Source organism: Tyto alba, unplaced genomic scaffold (genome assembly GCF_018691265.1).
Source record: "Tyto alba isolate M040663 unplaced genomic scaffold, T.alba_DEE_v4.0 Super-Scaffold_1000006, whole genome shotgun sequence".
NCBI classification, from domain to species: Eukaryota; Metazoa; Chordata; class Aves; order Strigiformes; family Tytonidae; genus Tyto; species Tyto alba.
This window is the reverse complement of record NW_024881272.1, coordinates 22,505,635-22,531,987: the sequence shown is the minus strand read 5'-3', so window position 1 is coordinate 22,531,987 and position 26,353 is coordinate 22,505,635. Positions and strand designations below refer to the sequence as shown.

Genomic DNA, 26,353 nt, shown 5'->3' with positions numbered 1-26,353 from the left:
ATTGTAGGTGTTCAGCTCATATTGCTGCCTTTCTATCCCAAGGCAGAGACAGCACCGAGTTAGGGCAAACTCAGTTTGATAAGCTCATTGGAATATTCCAAAAGAATGGCCATTATTCCCTCTGATCTATATGCCACGTAATACCGTGCATAGTTCACTTTTTTAGATCTGTCTCTGTTTTGTCTTCTGGATTCCCTTAGCCTGCTTGAGCGTATTTTGTACTGGATCTATTTCTTCTACCTCTGGCTTTTATTTCTTTACATTCGCAGTCTTTCATGGGCTTTCATATTCATCAGACACAAATGAGTGTGCCAGTGCTTATTATTCCTGGAGGTGGTATCACTTCTTTTTTTCCCCAGTAAGATAGTACCAAAAGCTTTGCCTTCGTATTTTCCATCTTTATTCCTTTAGGCAGCTCTCAATACAGACTTGGTGTTTGCTTCCAGGCCTGTACAGGATTTTTTTTGTCTAGAAATTAAGCTCTATGATGACTGCTCTTGTTTCATCATTCTGCTTTGTTTTCATGCTAATCACAGTGTTTTTCATTATCCCAGTCTTTTAGCTTGACCTTTGGCACAATGTTTCTGGTACCTGATGCTTAGTAATTAGAAAGGACACCAAATGTGTATCCCCAAAATATTCATAATTAAAACAACTGTTTAAAAAGCTGATGTAACTGCAGCTTCGTGCATATCTCTGTGCCCTTCCAGATTCTCTCTTCCTCCAGCAGGCCCTAATCCTCTAATCTATACTGTCTAAGAATCGCCCTCTAAGAGCCATCTGTCAGCTTGCTCCTGTCCAGTATGGAGCAAACAAACCTAGCCTTCCTCTGAGGAGAGGCAGCAATCCCAAGTGTAACTCCATAAACTCCTAAAACAGGGATTTGTCCCCACTAGAGTTTACGTGACACTTTTTGACCACAAACTTTTTTTTTCTATATCAAAAATTGTCTCAGTTCTGCTGGTTAAATTAACTCAAATAAAGGGCGGTGTTGCTGATGGACTCATTTCAGCTCCCAAACCATTACTTAAAGCTATTGTGTGCATTCTTAGACTACTCTACAGCCTGCAATCTAAATACATCCTTCTGTCTTCCAAGCAGTTGTCTTAATTTTTTACTCCATTGAGAACTACTTATCAGCTATATGAGAAAAGAAACACAAAAGTTTTGAAAATTAAGGGCTGAATGCACATCAGCTTTACCTGAAAAAATATTATTTAATATTATGAAAATTGTATTAGAAATAAGATCTACAGTGAACAGAGTCAACTTGAAAAAAGGTTACTCATACACAAAGTACAATAACACTGATTAACATTAAATATTTGAACAGTGATTAAAACTGAATCCAGTAAATTGCCAGGAAAGGCTATGTAGATCACTCTGTGATGAGTACTGAAATGTTATTAGAACTCATTAGTAGAAGATTACACTCGAGAAGCAAAATTTAAGACAAACCCAAAAATAGGCCATTAAGAAATTAAAGAAATATTCTCAACGGAAGAAATAACTTAATTTTTAAAAATGTAAATATGTATGATTATTTCTGTTTTTCCAGGAGTTATCGGGTAGAGTAGATCAAAACAGCTCAAAAAATGTTAAGATAAAAGCTCACTTGTACTTTTTAGAGTAGCTGCTAGGCTATGAACAAAAGTGGCAGTGGATCAGCAAACCTTAAATATTTTCCTGAGTACTCAAACTGCATAAAGCAAAGCATCTGGTTCTCTCTTTAGCTTCATTTATCAGGATGCTGTCAAAGCAGCTATGGATCAGGTGGAAAATACACTGAACTAAACATGGAGTATCCTTCAACATACTACAAATTCTAACTCCAAGCTCGTTGAAATTAAAAGTACCTATTTCTTTGAGCATATTTACTGGAAACTATTCCCACGTAGAAATGCCAGAATGACTTCATAAATTGAAATCATAATTCTTGGGAGCCAGATTTTGCTATGATTTATAAAAATGCTGTCCTGTTGAAATTTCCTTCTGTGCAGCAGGTCAGTAAAAGGTCTTTTCACCATTACAGTGCTGGCACTCAGTGCATGGTGGAATTCTACTTAAAAAATTAAATGGACTGTTACTAAGCAGAAAGTCTGGATGAAACCAGAAAACACATTCAGCAAGAAAGTAAACTGGTGACTAGCAATCCCCCAAATTCTTTTTTAAAAGCCAAATTTTGTGGTCTAAGTTGATCGAGATATTCTGCAAACTGAGGAGAACTGCCTACATGAGAATGCATTCAGTTAGGAAATCTATGGAAGTCTTTCTAATTGTTCTGCAACCCTCTCATGTATAAAAAAAATCCAAACAGTTCCTTTTTACTTGTCTTTATCTTTGTGTTAAGGAATGTATCCTGATGGGATTTTCCAGCTGAAAGAGACCATCAAGAAAAAGTTCCAGTGATAACAGGAATTATTAATACATGAATATGTGCCAGTCATGTCTATGTATCTGTCCTGTTCTATGACCTGAACTAATTATTTTAGCTGCTAAATATATATTACATGAAAATATAAAAGCTACACTTACTGCAGTTAATAACTTTTTACATTTTAAGGTAGGCATTCAAATTTACGTGTTCATTTGAGGCGAGGGATTTTTATATGGAGAAAAGACACCAATCAGTCAATCAGTTTCAACTAATCAGTGCCTTAATGGATACATTTGCAAAAGTATTATCGCAGCGATAATCACCTTCCTGCACTTTAACTCTGATAGTTATCAAGGGTTTCCTTAAACAAAATTTCTGTCATTATAATATGATGTAAATGCTGGAAAAAAAAATATCTTGCACTTTGGCTGCATGTTCATATTAAATATATATCTCAAGAAAATTATATATATATATATATATATTTACCAGGTACAGAAATGTACGCTGTGTTTGCGGACTGCAAGAGTTCCATACTGAAGTTTCACAAACAGGACCCTAAAAAGAACAAATTAAGATTATCCTTTTCAGATTAACAACATCAAACTCATGATATGAAGTCAAGGGTACATAACTTTACTTGCAACTTAGCTTTGGAATAAAGATGATAATAATTTGACTTTGTGAAATATAAAAATAATAAATGCTTTGCATCTGTACAACACCTCTTACTGAAGGATCTGAAAGCATTCAGTGTTAATTTCATGTCATCTTGAAACCAGAACATTTTAAATTCCATTTCAAAAAATTTGCATGCTGCTACTATATATTCATTTTTGCTCCTTCATCTGATTCTGTTTGCCTGTATATTTCCACAAGACCAGGAAAGCAATTGGAGTTTTTTGATTGTTATATATTATCATGTTATGAGAAGCATTTTTAATACAGATTCTTTTCCATGGATGGGTTTTTATCACAAGATTCTGAAGGAGCATTTAAAATCAAGGAGGATGAACATATGTGGCCTGCCTTATATGCTCATCGAGGAACCAGAACAGTATGATCCATCTTTTCCATTTCCTTCAGTAAATCTATATCTAGTTATGATGGTCTAAAATTGCTGTATTGGTTTTCAAATCCTTTTGTGAAATAAATTGATCCATTAGGCTATTTATCTGCTCAGAATTCTGGAAACCAAATGTATTTTCTCTCTGAGAGGAGATCTTCATAGGTTCATAAGTGAAAAATTTGTTTCAGAAAGGGAATATGTCTGTGTGTGTACTAGTAATATTGAATGGTAAATCAGTCTTTTTCCCCAAAATTGCTCATAATGTTGTTTCCATAAAAGAAGTCGGCTAGGAAAGCTGTACAGTCTACCTCTACAAGTCATGATTCTCTTCTCCCTAGCCCAGAGGCTGGAGGAATACAAAGTTTCAGCAGAAAGCCAGGAAAATAAAGTAGAATATCACTGTCAATCAACTTATACAGAACAATAAAATGTCAGTTACACTACAGGGTAATTTTAAAAATTCTGTCCAAAATTGATGTGGAGGTGATTTAGCTCTATAATGTAGAGAAAGAAGTAATTTAAAAGATCTTTGAATATGCAAATCTTTTCCAAACAGTAGCAACTCATCTGTAAGTCAGCAACAAAAGAAACAGTAAAGACTGTAGCAAAATGCCTGAATCTGATCCATTTGTTACACAGAATATATCTACTACAGAGTGGAAAAAAAAAAAAAAAAAAAACAACTTGCTTGGTATTATTGCTAATAAATTAATTTATGATTTATCAGATACAAAGTATTCAAACACATGGTAAATTTAATAAAATCTTAGTTTTTCACTGTCCCAATGTAGTCTGAGAGCTGTGAAAGACATTTTTAAGACTACAAACTCCAAGACAGCCATACTTTAAAATTTTTTAATAAATCAATACAAGGAACATATTAGTGAGTCCAGTTTTATAAGATAACTTGAATAAAAGGAAATAAAAGATACTGACCAGACTTTGCTAAGATCCAAAACACACAAAGAAAAACATCTGAAGCAAGTGATCACTTCTTCAAATAGACAAGAGTCAAAATAATATTTAAGCAAAAAAAAAACCTTCCTAAACATTATGAATAAATATGAAAGCTGCAGCCACGGAGTTTGTCACTTGTACAGCTGTGTCATTTACAGTAACCTGCCTCTTAAGACAATGAGTTCACATAGGTGCAGAACTTTGTAAGGAGTTCTCCTGAAAACAGCTGTCCTTAACTGGCTTCTGAACCCTGCCTCGTGTCATGACTCCAACACCCAGACAGGGTTTGTTTGCTTTCCAGAACACCGTTGCCTCATCTCTGAAGAGATACTGGTAAACCAAGGGTGCTGTTCAGCACTGCAGATGAACAGCTACTTGGATAGCATGACAGGAAAACCCTAAGTCTTCATGATTCAAGAAGTGCTGATGACTATTCGTAATTTCAATGTTAAAAACTATTCAGTATCAGGCTCTACCCAGTATCAGGCTAAACTCTCTTCTTCTGTTTAGCCAAAAGTTTTCAACCCATGCTTTGTTGAATCTGAGTTCAAGTTCAACCATCATATGACAGTTTCATCAACTGTTCTGTTATCTTTGCTAATAAGCCATCTGGCAGGGTGTCATCTTCTACTGAAAACAGGTGTTTGATCCAATTCTCATTTGTTATACTGTCAAGAAAGCATTCACTGAAGTTGGTGACTAAATTCAGGCAATGTTCTTGTACGTCAGCAGAAAGTCAGGATGAATTTTGAATTAGCATTAAAACATTTCCATGGTTAGAACATTTGCCAATTTATCCCATGTCTCTCAATTAATCTCACTGTATTTTAAGATGCAATTTCTTTATCTTGCCCTTGTTCTCTATTCTGATTGTTATCTGATTATTATGTAATGTGCATATTTTAATCTCTATATATTGCATTCTATTCATTGCAATGCAAGAACAAAAAGTTAAATGGATGAGTTCAAGAACCTTAGATTGTTGAAAAATTACTTACCTCAATCAAAATTAAAACTGCCCCCACAGAAGATTTGTTACTTACAATAGAATTCAGAGTTGTGAGCCAATACCGGCCTAAGTTACCGCCTTCCTGTGTTTAGAAAAGAGGATTTGGACAGTCATTTTCCACTTTATTATGAAATATGAAAACCAAACAGAGCTATAGCGCTAAAGAAACTAAGTTCTTTAACGATAAAAAAACAAATACCTGGCTGACCAACATTTTGACAGCTGCTGCTTTGTGGTGAATACTGAATACACACTGAATATGGAAACAGGTGACTCTTCATTTTTTACCAGAACAATACAGTTATTGCCATGATCACTCTCAACAAGAGCACATGCCAATGTTACTCCATTGTGGATCCTAATTATAAAAAAATTGCCATGTCACAAAACAAGATTTTTTAAAATTTTATTTTCTTTTTTGACATACATGTACAACCTGACCAAAATAATTAGTACTTTGCTTTGACTACAGTGAAACAAAAATCTGTATTTGTAAATGTTCTATGGGCCCTTTCCTACTTGAAAAAAGCCCAGTTGGGAATCCTTCTTGACCCTAGGTAAAAAAAAAAAAAATATCAAACTACCTTGCATCATATTCTCTATGACTTGACATCACAATGTTTTTCTGCCACAGTAAAGATATATGTATCAAAAAATGTTGAAGGTTTCTCAGTGTGAGCAATCCCTGAAATCATATGACTCTTCTAAGGCCTTCATATAGGAAGTTGGCATTACTTTCAGTTAATTTAGATTTCTATTAAAATATAATCAAGAGGATCTTTTCAAGAGCTGTACTTAGTATCAAGGGAAGAGTTTCACTATATAATTGAATAACAGATTATAGAAATAATGTTGTAAGGCACTGGTCCATTATACCACTGAAATAAAACCCAAATGGTAAGTAGCAGAGACTCGTACTTTTTAACAATCTTATGCTCCACAGCGTTCCCAAGATGAAGTCTAATAGCTGTGCTTGAATTCTTTTCTATTCCCACCACCACCACCACACACAAGTCATTATTCAGTTCAAGCTTATTTTATTAACTGAATTTTGCTGTGTTTCTTTGTGGGTTTTTTTGGTTGTTGTTTTGCTTTGGTTTGTTTTTTATTCAACAGCTACCCAAATTTCCTTCATTCATAAAAAGTAAAAGAGATAAACTGAAATTGCTTTATTGTCAGTATCTATTTGGGGATGATTCCTAGATTAGAACCTTAAAATCTGTGGTTGGATCATTAGGATGAAAAGTCAAGAGAGTTAAGACTTTATAAGAAGAAAATAGCACAGCATTTCTAAGTTGTTCAAAATTCAGTATCAAATTATTTGGAGTGTTATTCAGTTACTGAAAAATGGTAACTGAGGAAAATTTTTAAATCCTCCCAAAAAGCAGTTTCTGTAATGTTGCAGGGAGGGGGACAGAATTTCAGTTTAAGTGACATAAAATAAAAGCAAAAGGCATCAAGAAGCTGTAATGAATCAGACTGAAAGTCTGTGTAAACCCCTAGTCTGTGTTCTCACCAATAGTGACCAGTTGTCTTAAGGACCAAGTTAAGAACAAGAAAAACCTCTACATGATCTCCTGCCTTCCATCTCACAGAGGCTTAAGGACTTTGTGAGGTGATAACCTTGAATCTATTAAGTTAGATAATGCCTGTACAGTATCCTCATACTATCTAGTTACTATGACCCAGGTCAAGAATAAGGACTTAAATACGAAAATATGCACAGCAATTGGGAAATATTTAAGAAATGCTAACAAAAAAGCCAAAACACTAACAACTTATGACTGGGGAAAAAAAAAAAAAAAAAAAGAGGACAGCACTGAATGAAAAGCAATTTGGCTTGAAAATAAAGATACATAAGAAAAACATCTATAGCAAATACTGGAAGCTGCAATGAATATATACAAGAGATTTAAGAACTAAAAAAATGAGAAGGGAAACAAAATGACAAAACCCAATGATCAAACTGATAGAACAGCATTTAAAAGAGATGTTTTTCTGAAGAGAAGAAAGAAAAGGATCCTAACAATATTGTTGGAATATGCTTGCAGAGATACTACAAAAGCAACTGGAAGCCTTCACTAAATATTTCTGTTCTGTATATAGAGAAATAATCAGATGATGTAATTATACTATAGGATGATGATGAAACATTCTCCATTGCAACTGTAGTCAGGTAGGTTTATAAATAGTAGCCACTAAAACCAACTGAGTGTATCTGCATATTTCGATAAGTTGTATCACAGTTTTAAAACAGGTGGAAAGTTCATTTTGGGCCTCTAAGAACCCATGAAATATTTGTATTCCAGGAGTATGTTAGACCAGTAATTTAAAAGGGTGGTGGCATAGGGAATTACAGGCCTGTCCATCTAACATGGAACTTAGTGCAAAACCAGAACTGATAAGAACATACCAGAATATAGTTTATATGAAATTTAATTAATGCTTATCGATGCCAGTTTTTGAAAAATAGATCCTCTCAGATCTATCCACAAATACTTGTTCAAGAAGGTTTGTTTTGGCTGATGAAGAAGAAAGTGCTGATCTGATGGCATTTATTTAGTGCTCCAGGATATTTTGTTTAGGAAACCTGAAGGAATCAAAATTAATGCACATATATTTAATGACTAAATGACTGCTCTCAAAAGAGAAGTGTAAATGGTAAATATTAAGTGAATTTCTGGTTTGGTTCCATGGGAACTGTGTTTTGGCCATGTGCTGTGTAACAGTTTCATTGATTACCAAAAAAAAAAACCAAAACCTCACAAAGGGGTTCATCAGTACTGAGCACGCCGATTTCTTGATAAATTGGCTGCAAGCAAATATATGAAGTCATACATGAAAGAATGAAGAGCAGACGTTGATCCTAGAGTGGAGGAATCTATGTAAGAAAACAGAGTGGAAAGCAGAGCTGCTGGGAGTCTGCTAGATAACCACCTAAGAGTGAACCCCATTGCAACACCAAGGCCAGTGCACAAATTCAGTCCACCAGCGTGAAAACAACAGAATGAGGACAGTGAGAGTGTTACAGGCAGGCTGAATCACATCGGTACCTGGCACTTGGTGCGACCATTTCTGGAACAGTGTGTTCTATTTGATGCCTTTGCTGAAGATGCCTGTTGATAAATTGGAAAGAGTTCAGGGAAGGGTCACAAGAATAATTACACTGTAATAAAAGCTACAGCTATTTAGTTTATCACAACAAAGGTTAAAAACTGACCTGATGATAGTTGTTTGTTTTTGTTGGTTTTTTTTTTTTTTTTTTTCCCTCAGCATATTGAAATATGCATCCTCAAACTTCTAAATGGCACAATATTATTCCTTCCCTCCCAGGTTTTATTCATCTTGGTGTCCTCAAAAGTTACATAAAATGGCAGTTCTGGGACTCAGTGACAATTAGATCCAGAGATTAGATTTTTCTAGGTAGATTTTTCACTACCTTTCTATTAGTGATTTAATTCACTTAAGTAACCTGTTTAGATATCAGTAGAAAAGAAAAAATGGTTTAGCAAAGTGGAAAAGGAAGGGGGGTGGAAACCAGCAGTTTGTAAAAAAATGTTAACACTGTACCAAGAGAGTTCAAAAACAGGTTTCTCATTAAAATGGAAAGATTGTTTTAGCAATCTTAGTTTAATTTACACCACACTAAGCACAATACAAGGCTGCAAATAAGTTCTGTGTTTACATTAAAATGCATATTATTTCTAGATGAGAAGCATATAATTTAGCATATTCTATTAAAAAGGCTACACAGAATTTTTTTACTTGAATAATCTACAGATTCAAACTGTCCACATATCTCACACCCGCCTGTATAAGCACAATCCAAGGACATCAGTTCTGATTTAATAAAGACATCTAGCAGAGCAGTAGTTTATGTGAAAAATGCCAGCCACTAGTGCTTGAACAGGCACTAGACAAAAACCAAGAAGACTCTTACAAAGTACTGGGTGATTCTGAAGTAATTTTTGAAAACACTGAACGTAATTAAGTTTTGACTGAAGACTATGGCTGTTAGGTAATTGGTTTGACCAAGAAGAAGACAAGGCCCAGAACAGGATATTCCAGTTGATCCCATACTAATTTCATATTAGTTCAGTTTTGTGTAGTTAATGGAGGAACCAACGAAAATGAGAATGGAATCAACCTAATGGTATAGGATCCATAAGAAGTTTTCAAGATTAATTTCCACAAGTGTTATCATTTTGATAGGAAAATTTTGTTCTTTCTACTGTAGCTTCTTCTCCTCCAGAAGAGGTAGAAAGTGGTAGAAGTACAACCAAAGCGATCCTTCAGCCTTACCCCAGTACCACAAAGAGCTGCCCAGACCTTCAGGAATTGGCAGTACTCTAGAGTTCAAATACATGTTTCCATTTCTGTGAACATTTTTTGCATCCTGCGTTATTTTCTAAGGCAGTAAGACCACTTCATTTCCATCCACACTCGATCAGACACTGTTAAATAACAAACAGCTAACCTTCTAACAGCTGCCTTTATGTTACCTACACACCTGAAGTGACAAATAACCCAGCTCTGTATGCCCATTTAGTTGATATATTCTTAATCTTTTGCTGACGATGTTCTTCACAGCCTTTGAGAAGCATCCACCTGTGACCCTGTTTCAATATGGGGATTTTGCCACAGGCACACTCATAACAAATTGCTTTTAGAAGGAGGTACCACATTATTAGATGCAAAAAAAATCCTTTCCAAATACATTTCACACATTCAATCTGATGGATTTCCTAAATGGCCAGATTTCTTTTGAGGTGGTAATTTCTGCAACATAGAATTTGATTTTGTGCAACAAAGAACAGATTAGCTCAAAATCACTTTTTTTCTGAACAATAATTTAGATGTGCATAATGATAATAGTTTTATAGCTGAACAATCAGAATTTTTATTTTCTGTTAGCATTATCTAACTGAGCAAAATGCCTGGGAGCCTACAGTTAAAAACAAACACCTCAGATATGACTTTACACAAAAAATTTTCACATTCTCGAAGATGTCATGGAAAGCATGTGGAAGGAAGTATTTTTCTCTATCAATCCAGGACATTGGATAAGAGACTAATTTACCTGTAAATGTTTAATATAAAAAATATATATTCTGAAAACCTATGAATGGAATTTGTCTGAGACAATGATAAAACAGATGAATTTTTTTGTATAAACTAAAAAAAAAAAAAAATTTCAAACCACAAAATGGCAAAGCCACAGCTCTGTCTTCCTAAATAGAACGGTATTTTCCATTAGCCCTCCTTAGGAATGATACTATTTTAAGAAAATATTTTATTTATTCAGTCTTTCTCTTGTCAAGCTTCATTTAAAGTCTTTTAAAAGCAATTATATCTCATATCTTTTGATTAGGACATCGGAGCCTATTTTTCACTCAATCCAAATTAAGATACTGTGCTTTTCGATGAATTTATATCTGGATGTATTAAAAGCTTAGCAAGATAAAGTAGGGTTAAAGCCATATCCAGAGTTCATGGGAGGATGAGTAAGACTGCAGATGAATGCTGATTAAACTCTCCAGCAAAGACTAAGGTCTTCCTTTAAACATCCGAGAAGTGTCAATTCCGTGACATTACTGCAGCCTCCCTAAGTGGATACCACTGGATTCATAGAAAATGGAGCTGGAAAGGATCCTAAACTGTCTAATCCAAACTACATTCCAGAGATACTTCAGCTGAAGTGGTGAATAGGCCATCCATCCATCAACTGCTGTGAAAGGAAGTTAGTGGCTGCCCTTCAAGTGGAAGTAACTGGATGACTTGGAAAACCTTCCAGTCCAGTTTGTCAGAGGAACATCATAGGACAGCCCCTGCGGCAATGTTAGCAGTTCAGGGAATGAACAAGGACTGGAAGCCTCTCCAGGAGAAAGTGTCTACATAAAAAGCTGGAGGCAGGGCAGAGGAAAAGAGGACAGTTTAACTGCAGAAATAGCAAAACAAGGAACATCGCTGCAGCTGAGAGGGAGAAGCTTGTCAAAGTGATATTGATCCACAGTTCACACACAAGGGGGAGAAGCTTCTTGAAAGTCTCCCGAGAAGAGCTATCCCGTGCCTGAAAAATACTGAGATACAGAAAGCAGTTCCTCACTGTTGTTCATAAACTTGCACTTACGTAACCTGTTTCTGTTGGGGTGTGCAGCAGTGAAACTACATGGATGTTGTGTTAGAAAAGATAAAATCTAATTGGAACATCAGACTTGATATAGGACAATTAAGCAACTGAAATAATCTACTCTGACTTGCAGTATGCTACAAAATATTACAGAAGCTACCCCCTGCTTAGCACTCCTTAGAGCCCATCTAGAATAAATGCATCCTGTTTTGGGCTCCCCAGTAGAAGAGAAATGTTGATAAACTGGAGTGAGTTGAGTGGACAGACCCAAAGATGGTCAGGGATGACAGCACTTGCCCTTGAAAAGAGGCTGAGGGAACTGGGCTTGTTCAGCTTGTGGCAGGCTTAGAGGGGACATAATAGCAGCTCTTCGATGCTTGTGATCATCGTGAAGACGGAGCCAGACTCTTCACAACTGTGCAGTGGTGGGCAACAGACAAATTAGGATGAGGGAGGTGGTAACTGAATAGAAGAGAACCGTTTTTCACCATGAGGCCACCCAAGCACGGGCTGCCCAGAGAAGGCTACGCAATCTCCATCCTTGGAGGTTTTGCAAGATGAGGCTGGACAAAGCTCTGAGCAACCTGGTCTGACCTCGAGAGCTGCCCTTGCTCTGAGCAGTAGGTTGGACCAGAGATGTCTACAGGTCTCCTCCTGTGACCTGACGCTCACAGATGCTCAGGAGTGATCGCAGTTCGTGGCCTTTTACTCGCCCAAAGGCGTACGAAACGCCTTGCTCTTCAAAACGCCAAATTCCGATGCCAAGGGCAGAGGCGGCGGTACAGCGGGAAGCTTCCACCACCTCTGCGCTACACCCGTGCACAGCCCCCCGCCTGCGGGGCGCGCCTGAGGGCGGCCAGAGCAGACGGTGCTTCCCGGGGAGCCGGGGTCGGCTCTCGCCCGGGGCACCCGGCCCGCGGCTCACGGCCAGGCACAGCCCCTCACCGCCTCCGCTCGGGTGCCTCACCGCAGGCACACCCCCCCCCCCCCCCCCAAACTTTCCCCGGCAGCCTGCGCACGCCCTCCCTCCCCGCCGGGGGAAAACGTGCTCTCGCTCCCTCCGTGCAGCGGGGACGGGGAGGCGGGCAGCCTGACTCCCTCCTCCCCCCCCCCCCCCGCCCCGGCTCGCCCGCCCGCGGAAACCTCGCTGAGCCTCCCGCATTGCACCGCCGTGCCGTGCCGTGCCGTGCCGTGCCGTGCCGTGCCGTGACCGTGCCGTGCCGTGCCGTGCTGTGCGCGGGGCTCGGCGCTGCCCACCCGCGCCCCGCCGGCGCCCCCGTCCCCGGCTGGCGGTATGAGCGCCGGCGAGGCGAAGGAGTACCTGGCCCGCAGGGAGATCCCGCAGCTTTTCGAGGTAGGCGAGGGGGAGCGGGGCGGGGGGAAGCGTTTTCCGCCCCGTCGGGGGGTGGGGGGTGCTCCGCGCTGGGACCCCGCGGCGGGCAGCGGGCTGAAGGTGGCTGGAAGGACGGAGCAGCCGGGCGCTGCGGCGCGCGTACCTTGCGCGGGGAGCCGCGCCGCGGAGGGCCGGCCCCCGCCCCGGGCCGCGGGGCGCAGCCGGGTGGGTGACCGCGGCTCCCGGGGCTGCCCGGGCCGGGAGCTGCCGGCCGCTGCCCACTTGCCGTGAGCCTCCGCGGGCGCGCAGGCGACCGCGCCCCTCCGCGATGCTGCGGGTGGCCGCGCCTGCCCTTCCTCAGGCGCCCGGGGAGGGAGCGAACTTGTGCGGCCGCAGGGCAAAGGACCCCCGGGGCCGCTCTGCCGAGGAATTCAGGCGGGGGTTATCTTCCAGGTTTTCTCCAGATTTTCATCGGTCTGGGAGAAGGAAAACCCCACAAATGCTTAGTGAGGTTTTGTTTAGCTTCCTACAACTTGCCTGCTGCTAATGGTTGATAATTACTTCTCTGTACAATGTGGATTTTTATTTTTTTTTTCCCTTCTGAATCAGGCATCCTGCCATCTATATAAAACACACAGACATAGACATATATGTATTTTTCTGGTCTGATCTGAAGCTAGACATTTTTCATGTATTTGAAAATTACAGGACATAGACCATGCTAATGTTTTACTAACACATTTAGAATGTCAATGGTTTAAGAAGATATGCAGACAAAACTGTTTTTCTGTAAAGGCTCAAAGCTTGAGCTAGCAATTTTTAAAAATTGGTGCATACCTTCTGCAAAAATATAGGGCTAGTTGCCATGATCGGTTAAGAAGGATAATAAGGGCATAGATGCACAGAAATTATATCCTATTTTATAAATTCAAATGTGTGTAAATAACAGTTATTGTATAAACTGTAGATAATAAATAACTGAGCAAATTCTGAATTGGAGCTATTTATGTTTATTACTAATACCAACTCTGCCCCTCAAGTTTATTTGAACAAAAATTAGGAAAAGCACAAAGGAACAGAAATCACCCCGAAAGACATAAATACTGCTAAGAGAAGGTTGGATGCAGTTGTCTTGTGGAGAGGTGAGATGATGACTTATGTATCACTTTGTCAAGGAAAATCAATTACCATGCGTCAGAGGGCCTGGCATTCCTTCTCCATGCTCCCCGTGATGCTCAAGGGTACGATGGGTGTAGAATTAATACTGTAGGCAGGAGTTTTCTAATGGCTGGGAATTTCCGCTTGATTAAATTTGGATGCACCTATGAACTTTGGGGTTAGGCTTTCTTTCCAATACTAATCAAGATGATATTTGAGTATTTCTTGTGATTTTAAAAAATGCTTTTTTCATTATTTGTGTGAGTGTTGACTCAAGAATATGGATGAGATTCTTGCTGGTACATCGCTTTTTAAGGAGAAGATATGTTTTAGTGACCTAATAGGCTACACAGAATATGTAACTTCAGGGGCTATCTAGCTTGTGCATTGCTCTGCTTATGTTTGCCAGTGGTAGTTCTAAGAAAAATGTGGGGAACTTTTTTACTATCTTCAGTTTTTATTACAGTGCAAACAGACAAATATAAAGACAAAGCCACAAGCTTCCTGTTCTGAATCATTTTTGTGATGTTGACAAACCAAAATCATACAATTTTTGCAGGCCTCAGTCTCACGCACTGGCTTGAAATGGAGAGTCTGAAAATACAAGGAATATAGGGTTTCTCTGTGTAAAGTAAAATTCAAAGAAAAAGTGCTTATTTTTTTCCTGGCATCTATCATTATAGTGTGTATTTCTGGTCTTACGTTGCAGAGTCTGTTGAACGGATTAATGTGTTACAAACCCGATGACCCAATTGAATATTTGGAAAGCTGTTTGCAGAAAGTGAAAGAGCTTGGAGGGTCAGAAAAAGTGAAATGGGACACTTTTGTCAGCCCAGAAAAGAAGACCCTGCCTCCACTCAATGGAGGACAATCCAGAAGGTCTTTTTTCAGGAATGGTAATGTATTAAGTATAAAAATGATTGTATTTCTTGAACTGTTGGTGGTTTTACATTCACTGCTGAATTATTTTATACTTACTTCTATAGAAGATTATGCCTTATTCTGATTTTCCTTCTGCAGAGGACTCAAGGATTCTGTTTCCTTGCGTTTTGGCTTTTGTTTTTCTCCTTGCATAATGGATGCTATGCAGGAGAGGAAATTGTGATCATTTTGCAGCCTAATGCTGGATGTTTGCTGTGTAAATGTTTAACACATTAGTGGAGAGATTTCTCCTCTTCTACCTAAAACAGTTGCAAAGATGGGGGCGAAGTTGACTCAGCACACTTGGTTTATATTTTCACTTGGTCCTTATGGATGACGTACATAGTAACTTCAGTGCAGTTACATTAGGTTGTTTTTCTAGTTTATATTGCAGCTACATGCTAATTTACTAAATACAATGTAAATGATAGCTCTTAGAAAAAGGTGTCTCATAAAATCTAAGCAAATGTCATACCAATACCTGTAATTATTTTATTTGTAATGTTAACAAAGAATAATTAGCTCATCTTTCAGTTGCCATAGTTATTCTTCCTTGCCATCCAGCATTTCATTAAACTAATTAGCACGAATACGATCTCTATCTCTGTGTACAACATGTATCACCAAAGGAGTTCTGCTTAGTAGTACAGGTTATCTGCACAATACAAGGCTTTTCTTCTCAGAGGCCACTGCTGAATTCTGGGTGCTGTGGCCAGATTTTCACAGAAAAGCTGACGTGCTTGTAAAGAAACACCAAAAAAACCTGACTCCTGGTGGTTCCAATTTAATAAATCAGCTAAATAGAGGCAAGGAATATATAATACTCTAATAGCAAGCACATTGTTAAATTAGGAGATATTTATACTTTATTTATTATACTTATTTAAATCTGTGTACACAATAGATTTTGAGTTTCTGTGTATTTCCACAATTCCCAGTTTATCTTACTATTTTACAGTGATGCCTGATAATTCTAACTTCCCATACCGACGGTATGACCGACTGCCTCCAATCCAACAGTTTTCAATAGAAAGTGACACTGACCTCTCTGAAACTGCGGAGCTCATTGAGGAGTACGATGTATTTGATCCTGCAAGACCTCGACCAAAAATTATCCTTGTCATAGGTATGAAGGCAGAGCCATTTTGACAAGATTTTATCTTTGATACTTTGCCTTTTTATATGTATTGCAGATACACTGAATACCTATATGTATTTAAATACAATTTTTCCATCTGCCATAGCAAGTGGTGCAGTTCAATTAGAGCACATCAGAAAACAAAATTGTTAGTGCTGAGCATTAAGCATCCCAATTGTAAGCATTTTAGGTGTTACAGTGAGCACCTGTGGTCATGTTCTCTAGACTTCCTGTTCTTTAGGATTCCTGTTAGCAGCTGGAGAGCTCATGGTTTGCTTATGGAGCACATCTGCATGTTTCATTTAATCTAAAACATATCCAGCTCATGCTTTTCAAGACGGTTCACTATGTGAACCGAAGTGCTTTTCCAAAGCACGCTCCATGTATCTGAACTAAAACACTATCATAGATGTACTCAAAGCTGCTCACAGAAAAAGACATTTAAAAATATTGGATAAGCCAGTTCAAAGAGGTGATAGGTAACTGTTGTTCGCTATATTTAGAACCCTGAAAACTGATTGGTATGTCCCGCTGGAGTGTAAGCATACATGGTTACTAATCCATTGAATTGATAAATGAATCACTGGATCTATTTGGCAAATGAATCCTGTGCCAAACTTGGGGAGAGTGAGCGATCAGTTAGCATTAGTTCATTGTGCTGTCTCCCCAAGTTCTCAGTTGTGTTCTGCTTAGTGTCCTTTCTAAGCAACTCGTACTTTCCAGCTTCAGACAAGCATACTGTTTATTAAGAAATAGATGCAGTTTAAGTCTAAATCAATGTTACATACTGTTTCTGAATTTAAGTTCTTTGAATTAGTTTCCTTGTCATCTGGGATAGTTGTCTCCCAAAATTTTACTGCCAGGTGTAATTCTCTGATTCTCTGGACTGTTTAAACAGTTGCATCACAGCTGCCAGGTGATGGAGAATAACATTTTTGGTCTATAAAGACTTATTCATATTAAAGAGAGATATTGTTTCCATAACAGAGTATGTAGTACCGTAAAAGAGAATAGAAATGTCTTCTCTGTATTATCTCCGAGAACAGTATGTTCTCTAGGCTCTGCATCTAGCTGTTCTTGGAAATGTGGTATTGGAATATATTGAAAACAGAAAACCAGGCATTTTTCTAGATATTTGTGGTATGCCAAAAGAATTGCTTAGGCATTTGAATTTTCTTAATCTTTTGTTTCAGAATTACAAACCTCAACATGCAAATCTCTCCATGCACCGTTGAACTATAAAGCTTGCATTAGATGGAAAAATAACACGTCTTTCTTTCATCTTAATTAATTAACTAGCCTTCCTTTTCATGAAGGAGAAAAACTGGCTCCTTTTCAGTGACCACAGAAGGCTCTTAATGTGTTGAAATCCATGTAGCTCTATTGCAGTAGAGTGATAAATGAAGTTTTGATCTAGGTGAGATAAAGAGAGATTGGCTTTCACCTCTGGAACTGAGTGCAGGGCTATTTGAAGTGAAATCCTTGAACGCCAGCATACAGTGAACAGACCATGGATTTTACAGAGCTTTTATTTTCCTCTATTTATATAGGGAATATTGTAAACATTCTACAAAAGCTATTTCAGGTCTATTTTCCGACTGAGTTCCTCTGAATCTGTCTGTTGGAGTGTGATCTGACAGAAACACAACACTATATGTAGCTTAGCAGCTATTGTCCAATTTTGTACAGTATCAAGAAAATTTCTCCAAAATTCCACTTTCTATTGAGAAAGCACATAAAAACACATACTGGAAAGAATAAAAGAATAACTAATATACTGAATGAAAGAGAGAAAATGAAAAACAGTGTACTATTAATTTCAAGAGACAAATATTGTACACAAAAATGTTTTGTATATTTTTTCAGTTTGCATAAAATGCCAATGAAAACTTCTGTTAAGCAAGGTATTCATGTCTTACTAGTGATAAGTAACGATACTGCCTAGTTCAGATGGCACTGGTACCATTCATTGTTGAGGACTGAAATAAATAGAAGTTAAAGACCTATCTTCTGCTTCACATTTTAGTTTAACTTTTCTTTAATAATACATTAGCCCAAGATCTTTTTAATTCTTCATAAAGGTTTTTACAACTTCTTTGCTTTAGGAAATCTATCATGCTTATAATGAACCAGGTAGCTCCAGGGCAAAAAAAGAACTCACTCACAAAGGTGGGGGTTTTGTTCTTTTTCTGTGTTTGCAGAAAAGTCTTCTGGTGAAATCTAAAGCCATAAAACTGCAAAGTGAATATGTGACTGGGTTTTAGAAAAACTGGATGGAACCAACTGGGATGGCATACATATGAATCCCTGGAAAATTAAGTTTCTAAGGCATTGTAACACTAGGAAACTAGATTATGTTTAAAAATGTGCTTCTTAACAGATTTTGCCAAACACATTTTTACTGTTGATACAGCCTGAATACAAGGATCTTAAAAAATTAATTACATGCTGTCATTAGCCCCACAGTTCAGTATGTTTTTAAAATGCACTTAATTAAAAATATTAGTTAAAATAATACATTTTCCTTCTATAATCAAGCTTTAAATGATAGATAAAAGATAGTGCTATCACCAGGTGTCTGGCCCATTGATTTGTTAAATCCAGTCCACAGCTAGCTTTTAAAATCACGAGTCTTTTCAGAGATCTTACTATCACATTAATTTAGTTTGAATTTACAACAATATAAGCAAAATTGGAATTCTGAACTTCCATCAGCAAAACCAGATTAAAACAACTGCTTTAGTAAAACTTTTTGGGCATACACATCTTCACTTGTAACCAGTTAGCAAACATCATTTTAGATGTAACAAATGTTCCGTAGTCAAGACATCTTCTAAGAAATATGTAAAATAATCACACTTTTCTTGAATAATGTATAATCTCAGAATAAGTGAAAAAAATGAAAACCAAAAGTGATTTGATTTTCCTTTCTCGTGAACAGTCTGTCTGTATGATTTATCAAAGAGTCAGGAATGGATACATAGTTCAATAAATTATAATGATTTGCTGTGGGAAGTAATTTTGTCCTATCACTTTTCTCTTATTACCTGAATGTTTCCCCTTAGATTGTAAATGGGTAATCCCAGCTTGCTATAAAGGGATATTTTTGGATTGAGAAAAACAAAATGTATGAGAAGTTTATGAACATTAAAGCAAAGACTTTATTAGTTTTTTCCTGCTTACAATTCAAATTAAAGGAACAGAAGTGCTGAACTATTTTTTTTTTCTTCTCTTTAATGGCGAAACAAAGCTGTCCATAACAGGAGTGTGAAATCTATCTACTTGGTTTCAGAAAGTTTCTTTCATCTATTTTATGATTTTACAGAGACTGATGTTTTTTCATGTAACAGTTCTGTTTTTCTGGCATCTTTTGTATCTCTGCTGGAATGTGGATACTATTTTCTTTGTAAAATTTTCTGTTTCTAATTTTCTAAATGTTACCTATATATGTTTTGAATCTTTGTTGTTTCTAGGGTGCAATATAGTCTGTCTTGAGTCACCAGGGAAATACATTGAATTTTCTTCCTTGGAAGTTTTATATCTTCAGGAATTAAGCACATCATTGGCTCCAGTATGTTTTATAAACACTTTGCTCCAAAGCACAGTCACAACCTACTAGCCCTTTTTTCCATTAGCTAGGACTACTGCCAATAAATAAAGCCACATAAATTCATAATAGTACTTGTTACACATATATATGAACACACACATATGTAAGATAAAACATTTATATGTTATGCTCATTAGATTGGCTTTATATAGACAGAGTTGCTTATGGAAATCTTTGCCCAGTTAATAGACATTCCATTAACCAGTAATAATCCTATTCATTCACCTGGCAAAATCTGCTCCACACAAACTGGCAGCAATCATCGAACAAGTAGCTGCACTTCCTTGTGCTGTTGTTTTCACCTCTATAAGAAAAAAGGCACTGGGAATCAGTTACTCCAAACCTACTATTCCAGATTACCAAGAGCCTGTAATAAACTGTAAACTACATGGAACTATCTTGTTTGAACACTTGTATCAGGTATGTTTTTGATACAGGAGTGAAGCACAGTGTGAAGTTTGGTGAAATGCATTTGTCACGGGGGAGGCTGAGCGTGCCATCAAAGGCAGCAGGGAGAGCCAAAGCACAATTGCTTTGTAACCACTTCTGTGGAGGAGGTGATTCCTAGTGCATCAGATGCTTGCCTATCTACAAAAGGGAAACATCCTTTTTTCTAACGTAGAGGGTAGCTAAAGTGTCTATGAAAGAAAGAGTTCAGGCTGAAAAAAATAAGCCCATTTGGATCACCTAGAAGATCTGAAATGGAAGAATATCTGTAAAACCTAACAATCTGTCGAAAGAAGAGAGAAAGCATGTGCCTTTTTAGGAGACAAACAGCAAGTGAACTGAATGAGGGGAAAATATTTTTCAGTTAAGATACAGTTTTTCTTTAATTTCTTTGCTTGTGTGTTTTTTGAACTTCTGTAGCTGTATTGACTAGTTGGATGTTACAGATAAATGCTTGTATTTGCATATCTTGACCTGGCTTGATTTAAGCATTATCTAAACTCATTGGATAATGATAAAACCCTTTTTTTTCCCCTCCATGGTATAACTAAACTGTGGGCAGGGTATAGGAACACCTTAACAATACTCAATTTTCCCTGTGCGTTCTCTTCCAGTGGGTCCCGATGTGAGTTTACAAAGGCCAGGTGAAGTTACCATCACAGCGTCAGGGGTACAGGAGAGTTCCTAGTGACACTGGTGACACGGAAAGCTCTCTGACATTTAATATGGGAGCACAGGTTTGAACCTGGTGACACAAGGAGTGTCATAACCATATATGAAGAAACACTGTAAAGCTTATCCTGCAGTCAAATCTGTATTAATTATATAAATGCCTAAAAACTATTTACAGGAGTACTACAGATAATATAAGAGAGAGTTGTATGATTACTAACAGGAAGCTCATTGTATTAATATTTTCTTTCACTGCATTGCTGTATTTTCTGAAGTTCCTAGAAAGTGTGTATTATATCTTTAATAAATTTTAATTCTTTGTTGAAATAAAATTCAATATTCTCACATGCAGTTCCACAAAATATAGCTACTTAGGGTTGGGATTTAATATCAAAACATTTGTTTTGGTTTTGCTTTGTTATGATATTCAGTAACATACACTTTTCTATATAGAAACATTTGTTTTTATCAAAACAATTCCCTATTTTTACATACTAGATTCCAGTTTCTCTCTTCTTCACATCATTGTGTGTCCTTTTAGTTCAGATAGTCTGATTTTTTTTATGTGTATTCTTGCTACTGCTGTCCAGCTGACCTTCACTTCAGCATTCCCTGCTCTGTAATGTAGCTGTTTTCTGTGATTTTGATACTTATTCTCCCTGTGCTGTATTGAAGGGTCTCTTTATTCTTCAAGTTGTCCAGCAAGCTGAACCTAAGGAATTGCTTCTCTATCAGATGCTTCAAGCATCAATACCAGAAGTATGCATGGTTCAATCAAAGTCCTTGTACCAGATCACTATGGTAACATCTCAGCTGATTGTTTAATATTTTTCTGTATTTTAAAATTAGAAAATCTCAGAAACTCATGCAAGCATATTTAGGAGCAGATTTTATTAGTTCCATTTCATAACTAGTTCATTGATTTAATTAGTTTATTTAATCAAGTATTCTTTCTGACATGAATATGCTTCAGACTATCTGTCTCTATCTTTGGATTCAGAGAGTTCAAGAAGGGACCAGTTCATATGTCTGCTACTCTACTACAAATCAAGAAAAATTCCTCACCAGGAACATCTTTAGAATGAGGTCAAGCCTAAAAGAGTGTGTTTTTTTTTAATTTGCAAGTAGATTTATATTATTTTTTTTTACTTCACTTTAAAAACTGTTACCTTTATGATTGGGTAGATGAGACCCATCTCTAATGGCTGGCAACAAGTCACGCAGCTGCAAGATTTGCTCTAATAATGGTTGGAAAATTGGTACCGATAGCAAAGATTTCATATGTGATTGGGTGCTTCGGATGAAAGGTTAATTGAATGTTTTGCTTATAATTAACAATAGGTGGCCCAGGAAGTGGTAAAGGAACACAAAGTTTGAAAATAGCAGAACGTTATGGATTTAACTACATATCAGTTGGTGAATTGTTAAGAAAGAAGATCCACAGCACAAGCAGCAATAGAAAATGGAGTCTAATTGCCAAAATAATTACTACTGGAGAACTCGCCCCTCAGGTACAGTGTGTCCTGTGCTAGTGTTTACTTTTGAAGGATTTGTACATGCAGTATTAATGTGCACCATCAAGTAAACCTCCTTTACAATATTAAATAAATAATTTATTTTCTCTGTGAAAGGAAACGACCATAACTGAGATAAAGCAGAGATTAATGCAGATCCCGGATGAAGAGGGTATAGTAATTGATGGATTTCCCAGAGATGTTGCCCAGGCAATCTCCTTTGAGGACCAAGTAAGAGACTGTTTTTATTCTTAAAATAACTCACATATCTCTACAACAGTTAAGCTTCTTGAAATCGTCAGTCACATTCCAAGAAAGATGTTGTTTCTAACTGATCATTGTTCTTTAAATCTTTGTAAGCACATAATTACAGGTTGACAAAAGGTTATTCTTTTGGTTTATGTTATATTACGTCCTGTCTGAAGACAGAATGTTTTGTAAAAAGACAATGTGATAATATAACTAATATTCCAAGCCTCTGATCTCAGTAATGAAAATCCTCTCAAGATGAAGAATAACATCAAATCCAACAATTAATATTTTTCATATCTTACTGATTTTAAAAGGGAGAAGACGTTATAATTCTATACCTATTTGTTCAATTTAATCTACATTAACAGAAATAAATCAATGCATATCTTGAAAACGATTTTAATCTCAAGTTTATTACAGTGCATTGAAAAGACTGGAATAAAATAAGGGTTAAAACTGCCCATGTTTTGCAAATTCTTGCAAACCAGAAATTATGCTCTTTTTTTAGAAATTTAGGTAATTTTGGTTATTCTAAACTACAGTTCTAAGGTTTAGTCAACTAAAAATGTGTTCCCGAGTTCTATTCACGTGTTGTTTTCATGTGTGTATTTTAAACTAATCTAAAAATACTTAAATTCTGTGGAAAAACAAACAGCATATGTCATTTTCTGATCAAGTACTGTTAACAAAACAGTTATGGTCACAAGTAAAGGTTGCAGTTTCAGTACTGAATTTTTAGAGCGCCCTTCATGCAGTGTCTCAAAGTCCTTCACAATTGCTGGTGTACTACCATTTCTCTACTTCGAATTCTAAGCGGCATTGCCAAGACAGAAGTAACAAAAGAAAGCAAGTAATTATGCATTTCATTAGTGTGCTTTTATAAGGTATTATTCTGGGCAAAATTTAGAAGACTGCATTGAAAGGAAACAGGCAAAATAGTTATTACAGAAAATAGCCAGTGACTGCCAGCTATATCTCCTTATAATTAACAGAAGAGAAGATTGACTATTTTATAAATGAAACAGCAGAAATTTAGGCTTAATGGTCATTTCCATGCCTCATTTTTTTTGTCCAGTATATTGTGCGATAGTGTGATTTCAGTGCATTTCTTGGTGCTATAAATTTGTGTGGATGTTGTGTTTAATGAAAGAACGGAGGATGTGAAACTGGAAGAACTGACAGGAGTTAAATTAAATGTTTTGAGTTATCCTAGGGTCAGATTCTCCTTCTACAAATGAAAACCAGTTAAACAACACTTGAACGCCCATCATAGGGTCCATTAGTAATACCACTAAGAAGTGGAGTCCAAGATGTAATGGAAAAAGCTCAGGCAGTGCTGTGCTGTAGAAGGGGAGAAAGATGGACACTATGTTTCCTATACGTTTGCCATCCAGAGGAACCTTGACTGGTGTGAGAGGTGGGCTCATGCAAACCTCATGAAGTTCAACAAGGCCAAGTACAAGGTCCTGCACATGGGCCAGGGCAATCCCAAGCACAAATACAGGCTGGGCACTGAGTGGATTGAGAGCAGCCCTGCGGAGAGGGACTTGGGGGTATTGGCAGATGGAAAACTGACTGAGCCAGCCATGTGCACTTGCAGCCCAGAAAGCCAACCGTGTCCTGGGCTGCATCAAGAGAAGTGTGGCCAGCAGGTCAAGGAAGGTGAGTGTCCTCCCTTTCTCTTCTCTCGTGAGACCCCACCTGCAGTGCTGTGTCCAGCTCTGGGGCCCCCAACATAAGGAGGACACAGACCTGTCCGAGCGGGTCCAGAGGAGGCCACGAAGATGGTCAGGGGGCTGGAGCACCTCCCCTATGAGGACAGGCTAAGAGAGTTGGGGTTGTTCAGCCTGGAGAAGAGAAGGCTCCAAGGAGACCTTGTAGCGGCCTTCCAATACTTTAGGGGGGCTACAGGAAAGATGAGGAGGGACTCTTTATCAGGGATTGTAGTGATAGGACAAAGGGTAATGGCTTTAAAGTGAAAGAGGGTAGATTTAAATTAGATATAAGGAAGAAATTCTTCACTGTGAGGGTGGTGAGACCCTGGCACAGGCTGCCCAGAGAAGCTGTGGCTGCCCCGTCCCTGGAAGGGTTCAAGGCCAGGTTGGATGGGGCTTTGGACAACCTGATCTAATGGAAAGTGTCCCTGCCCCTGGCAGGGGAGTTGGAACTGGTTGATCTTTAAGGTCCCTTCCAACCCAAACCATTCTATGATTCTATAAACCTTCCCTTTGCACCATTCTAATGTGCTTTTATATAATTTCCTGATTTAAATTGAACTATTCCCCTCTACCAGCCTGGTTAGCTCTTGTTGACTATAGAAACTACATGGAAGAAAGACTGATAGAATGACAGATTACAGAACCCCTAGAACTCCTTAGTAATTTTAAACCTGACTATATTCTCCGAGAGTTCCTCCGTTTTCAGTCTAATGGGATTTGTTAAATCATACTCCTCAAGGCCTATTTCTGCCTGAAAGATAGATGGTTGAGTCTCTAAAAAAATCCCAGAACACTTAATATACGGCCACCTTTCAGTCTTATCTGTTCTAAAATAAATATTGGAAAGAAAAGAAGGAATCATAGAGCTTTTATAGGAGCATAGGAGACAAAATTCGGTCTGTTTAGGCTCCCCCTTTTTCACTTTTCTTTGCAGCTGACCACTTATATGAGCATATCTAAAGTCATAGAAATAAATGTACAAAGGATGTACATACTTCAACATACAACATCTATTTAATCCAGTGGGATATATTCAGTGGTTTATCTTGGATTTATATTTTAAAGCAATAAAATATGCTTGTTGTTCCTTTAAAATTCTATGTTTAGTAAGCCGTAATGATACACACATAAGTAGGAAGGTCTTGTGGTAAGGAGAGGGGACTATCAGCAGTTGTGGTACCCATCTTCCTTCACAGGATGAGGCTGACAGTAATCCATGGCATGTCAGGTTATTTACATTGAACGTGCTAGCATTTTTAAGGCACTCAGAGATCCGTCAATGGGAAGTGCAATTGAGTTGTGGAGAATTCAGTAATTAACTGTTGTGGTAATTTGTGTAGGTCTGCAATTGGAGATGCTATGGATGTTTTCCACTGCTTAGAAATGTTATAGCTTGCTTGTTAGCAGTGTGTGGAAGAACAGAACAGAATTGTTCTTATTAGCCAAAAGTGACAAGATGAGAAATAATTAGTTGAAATTTCAGCAAATAAAGTTTTGATTAAATAAGACATTTTATAATTAGAAGATCTATTAGGCAATGAAACATCCTTCTGAATAAAATGGCAAAATCCCACAAAATTCAAATAATCAATCACATTATTCTGTAATACACATGCCTCATTATTACAGACATCCCCTGTAGGACACTGAGATCTGTTGATAAAACGTTCTGAATTACAACTAATTCTTATTGTTATCATTAATTTTGGCATGGGTGGATACTTATTCTTACAGATGGTCCCTTTAAGACCATTACATGCTTATGTACCTGGAAACAGTGGAAAAGGTTGTATGACACAGGCCATTTTAAAGGTTAAATTTAGGGGAACTGGCAAAAGATGCATGAAGTAGGAGTTACTACTTATTTAACTCTTTTCCTTCATTCACGATCCCTTCACAGCTGTTAATTGTTCTGATTACAAGCATTTCTAAAATCCAATTGTGTGCTTTCGAACAGTGACTTTACATTATTATTTGTTCCATAAAGCAGCTAGAACACTTGGATTTTATGAAGTAAATGAAAATAATGATGGTAAGTTTGTATAAGT

At 37.7% G+C, this 26,353-nt stretch overlaps 1 protein-coding gene and 1 long non-coding RNA gene across 2 annotated transcripts in view; one reads left to right on the top strand and one right to left on the bottom strand.

The window, feature by feature from the left end:
• Positions 1 to 2,865: 2,865 nt before the first annotated feature.
• Positions 2,866 to 8,529, bottom strand: LOC122152478. Its single transcript, XR_006164598.1, has 3 exons — positions 8,466 to 8,529; positions 5,402 to 5,494; positions 2,866 to 2,935 (listed from the first exon to the last, which is right to left on the bottom strand). It is a non-coding gene; the product is annotated as an uncharacterized LOC122152478 (long non-coding RNA).
• Positions 8,530 to 12,360: 3,831 nt separating this feature from the next.
• The window catches only part of AK5 (adenylate kinase 5), a 94,027-nt gene continuing 80,034 nt past the window's right edge, over positions 12,361 to 26,353 (top strand). The window contains exons 1-5 of the mRNA XM_042804074.1: positions 12,361 to 12,896; positions 14,743 to 14,929; positions 15,913 to 16,080; positions 22,163 to 22,332; positions 22,453 to 22,566. Of these exons, the coding sequence (XP_042660008.1) occupies positions 12,837 to 12,896; positions 14,743 to 14,929; positions 15,913 to 16,080; positions 22,163 to 22,332; positions 22,453 to 22,566 (699 nt within the window). The 5' untranslated portion in view covers positions 12,361 to 12,836. The remainder of the gene's footprint in view (positions 12,897 to 14,742; positions 14,930 to 15,912; positions 16,081 to 22,162; positions 22,333 to 22,452; positions 22,567 to 26,353) is intronic.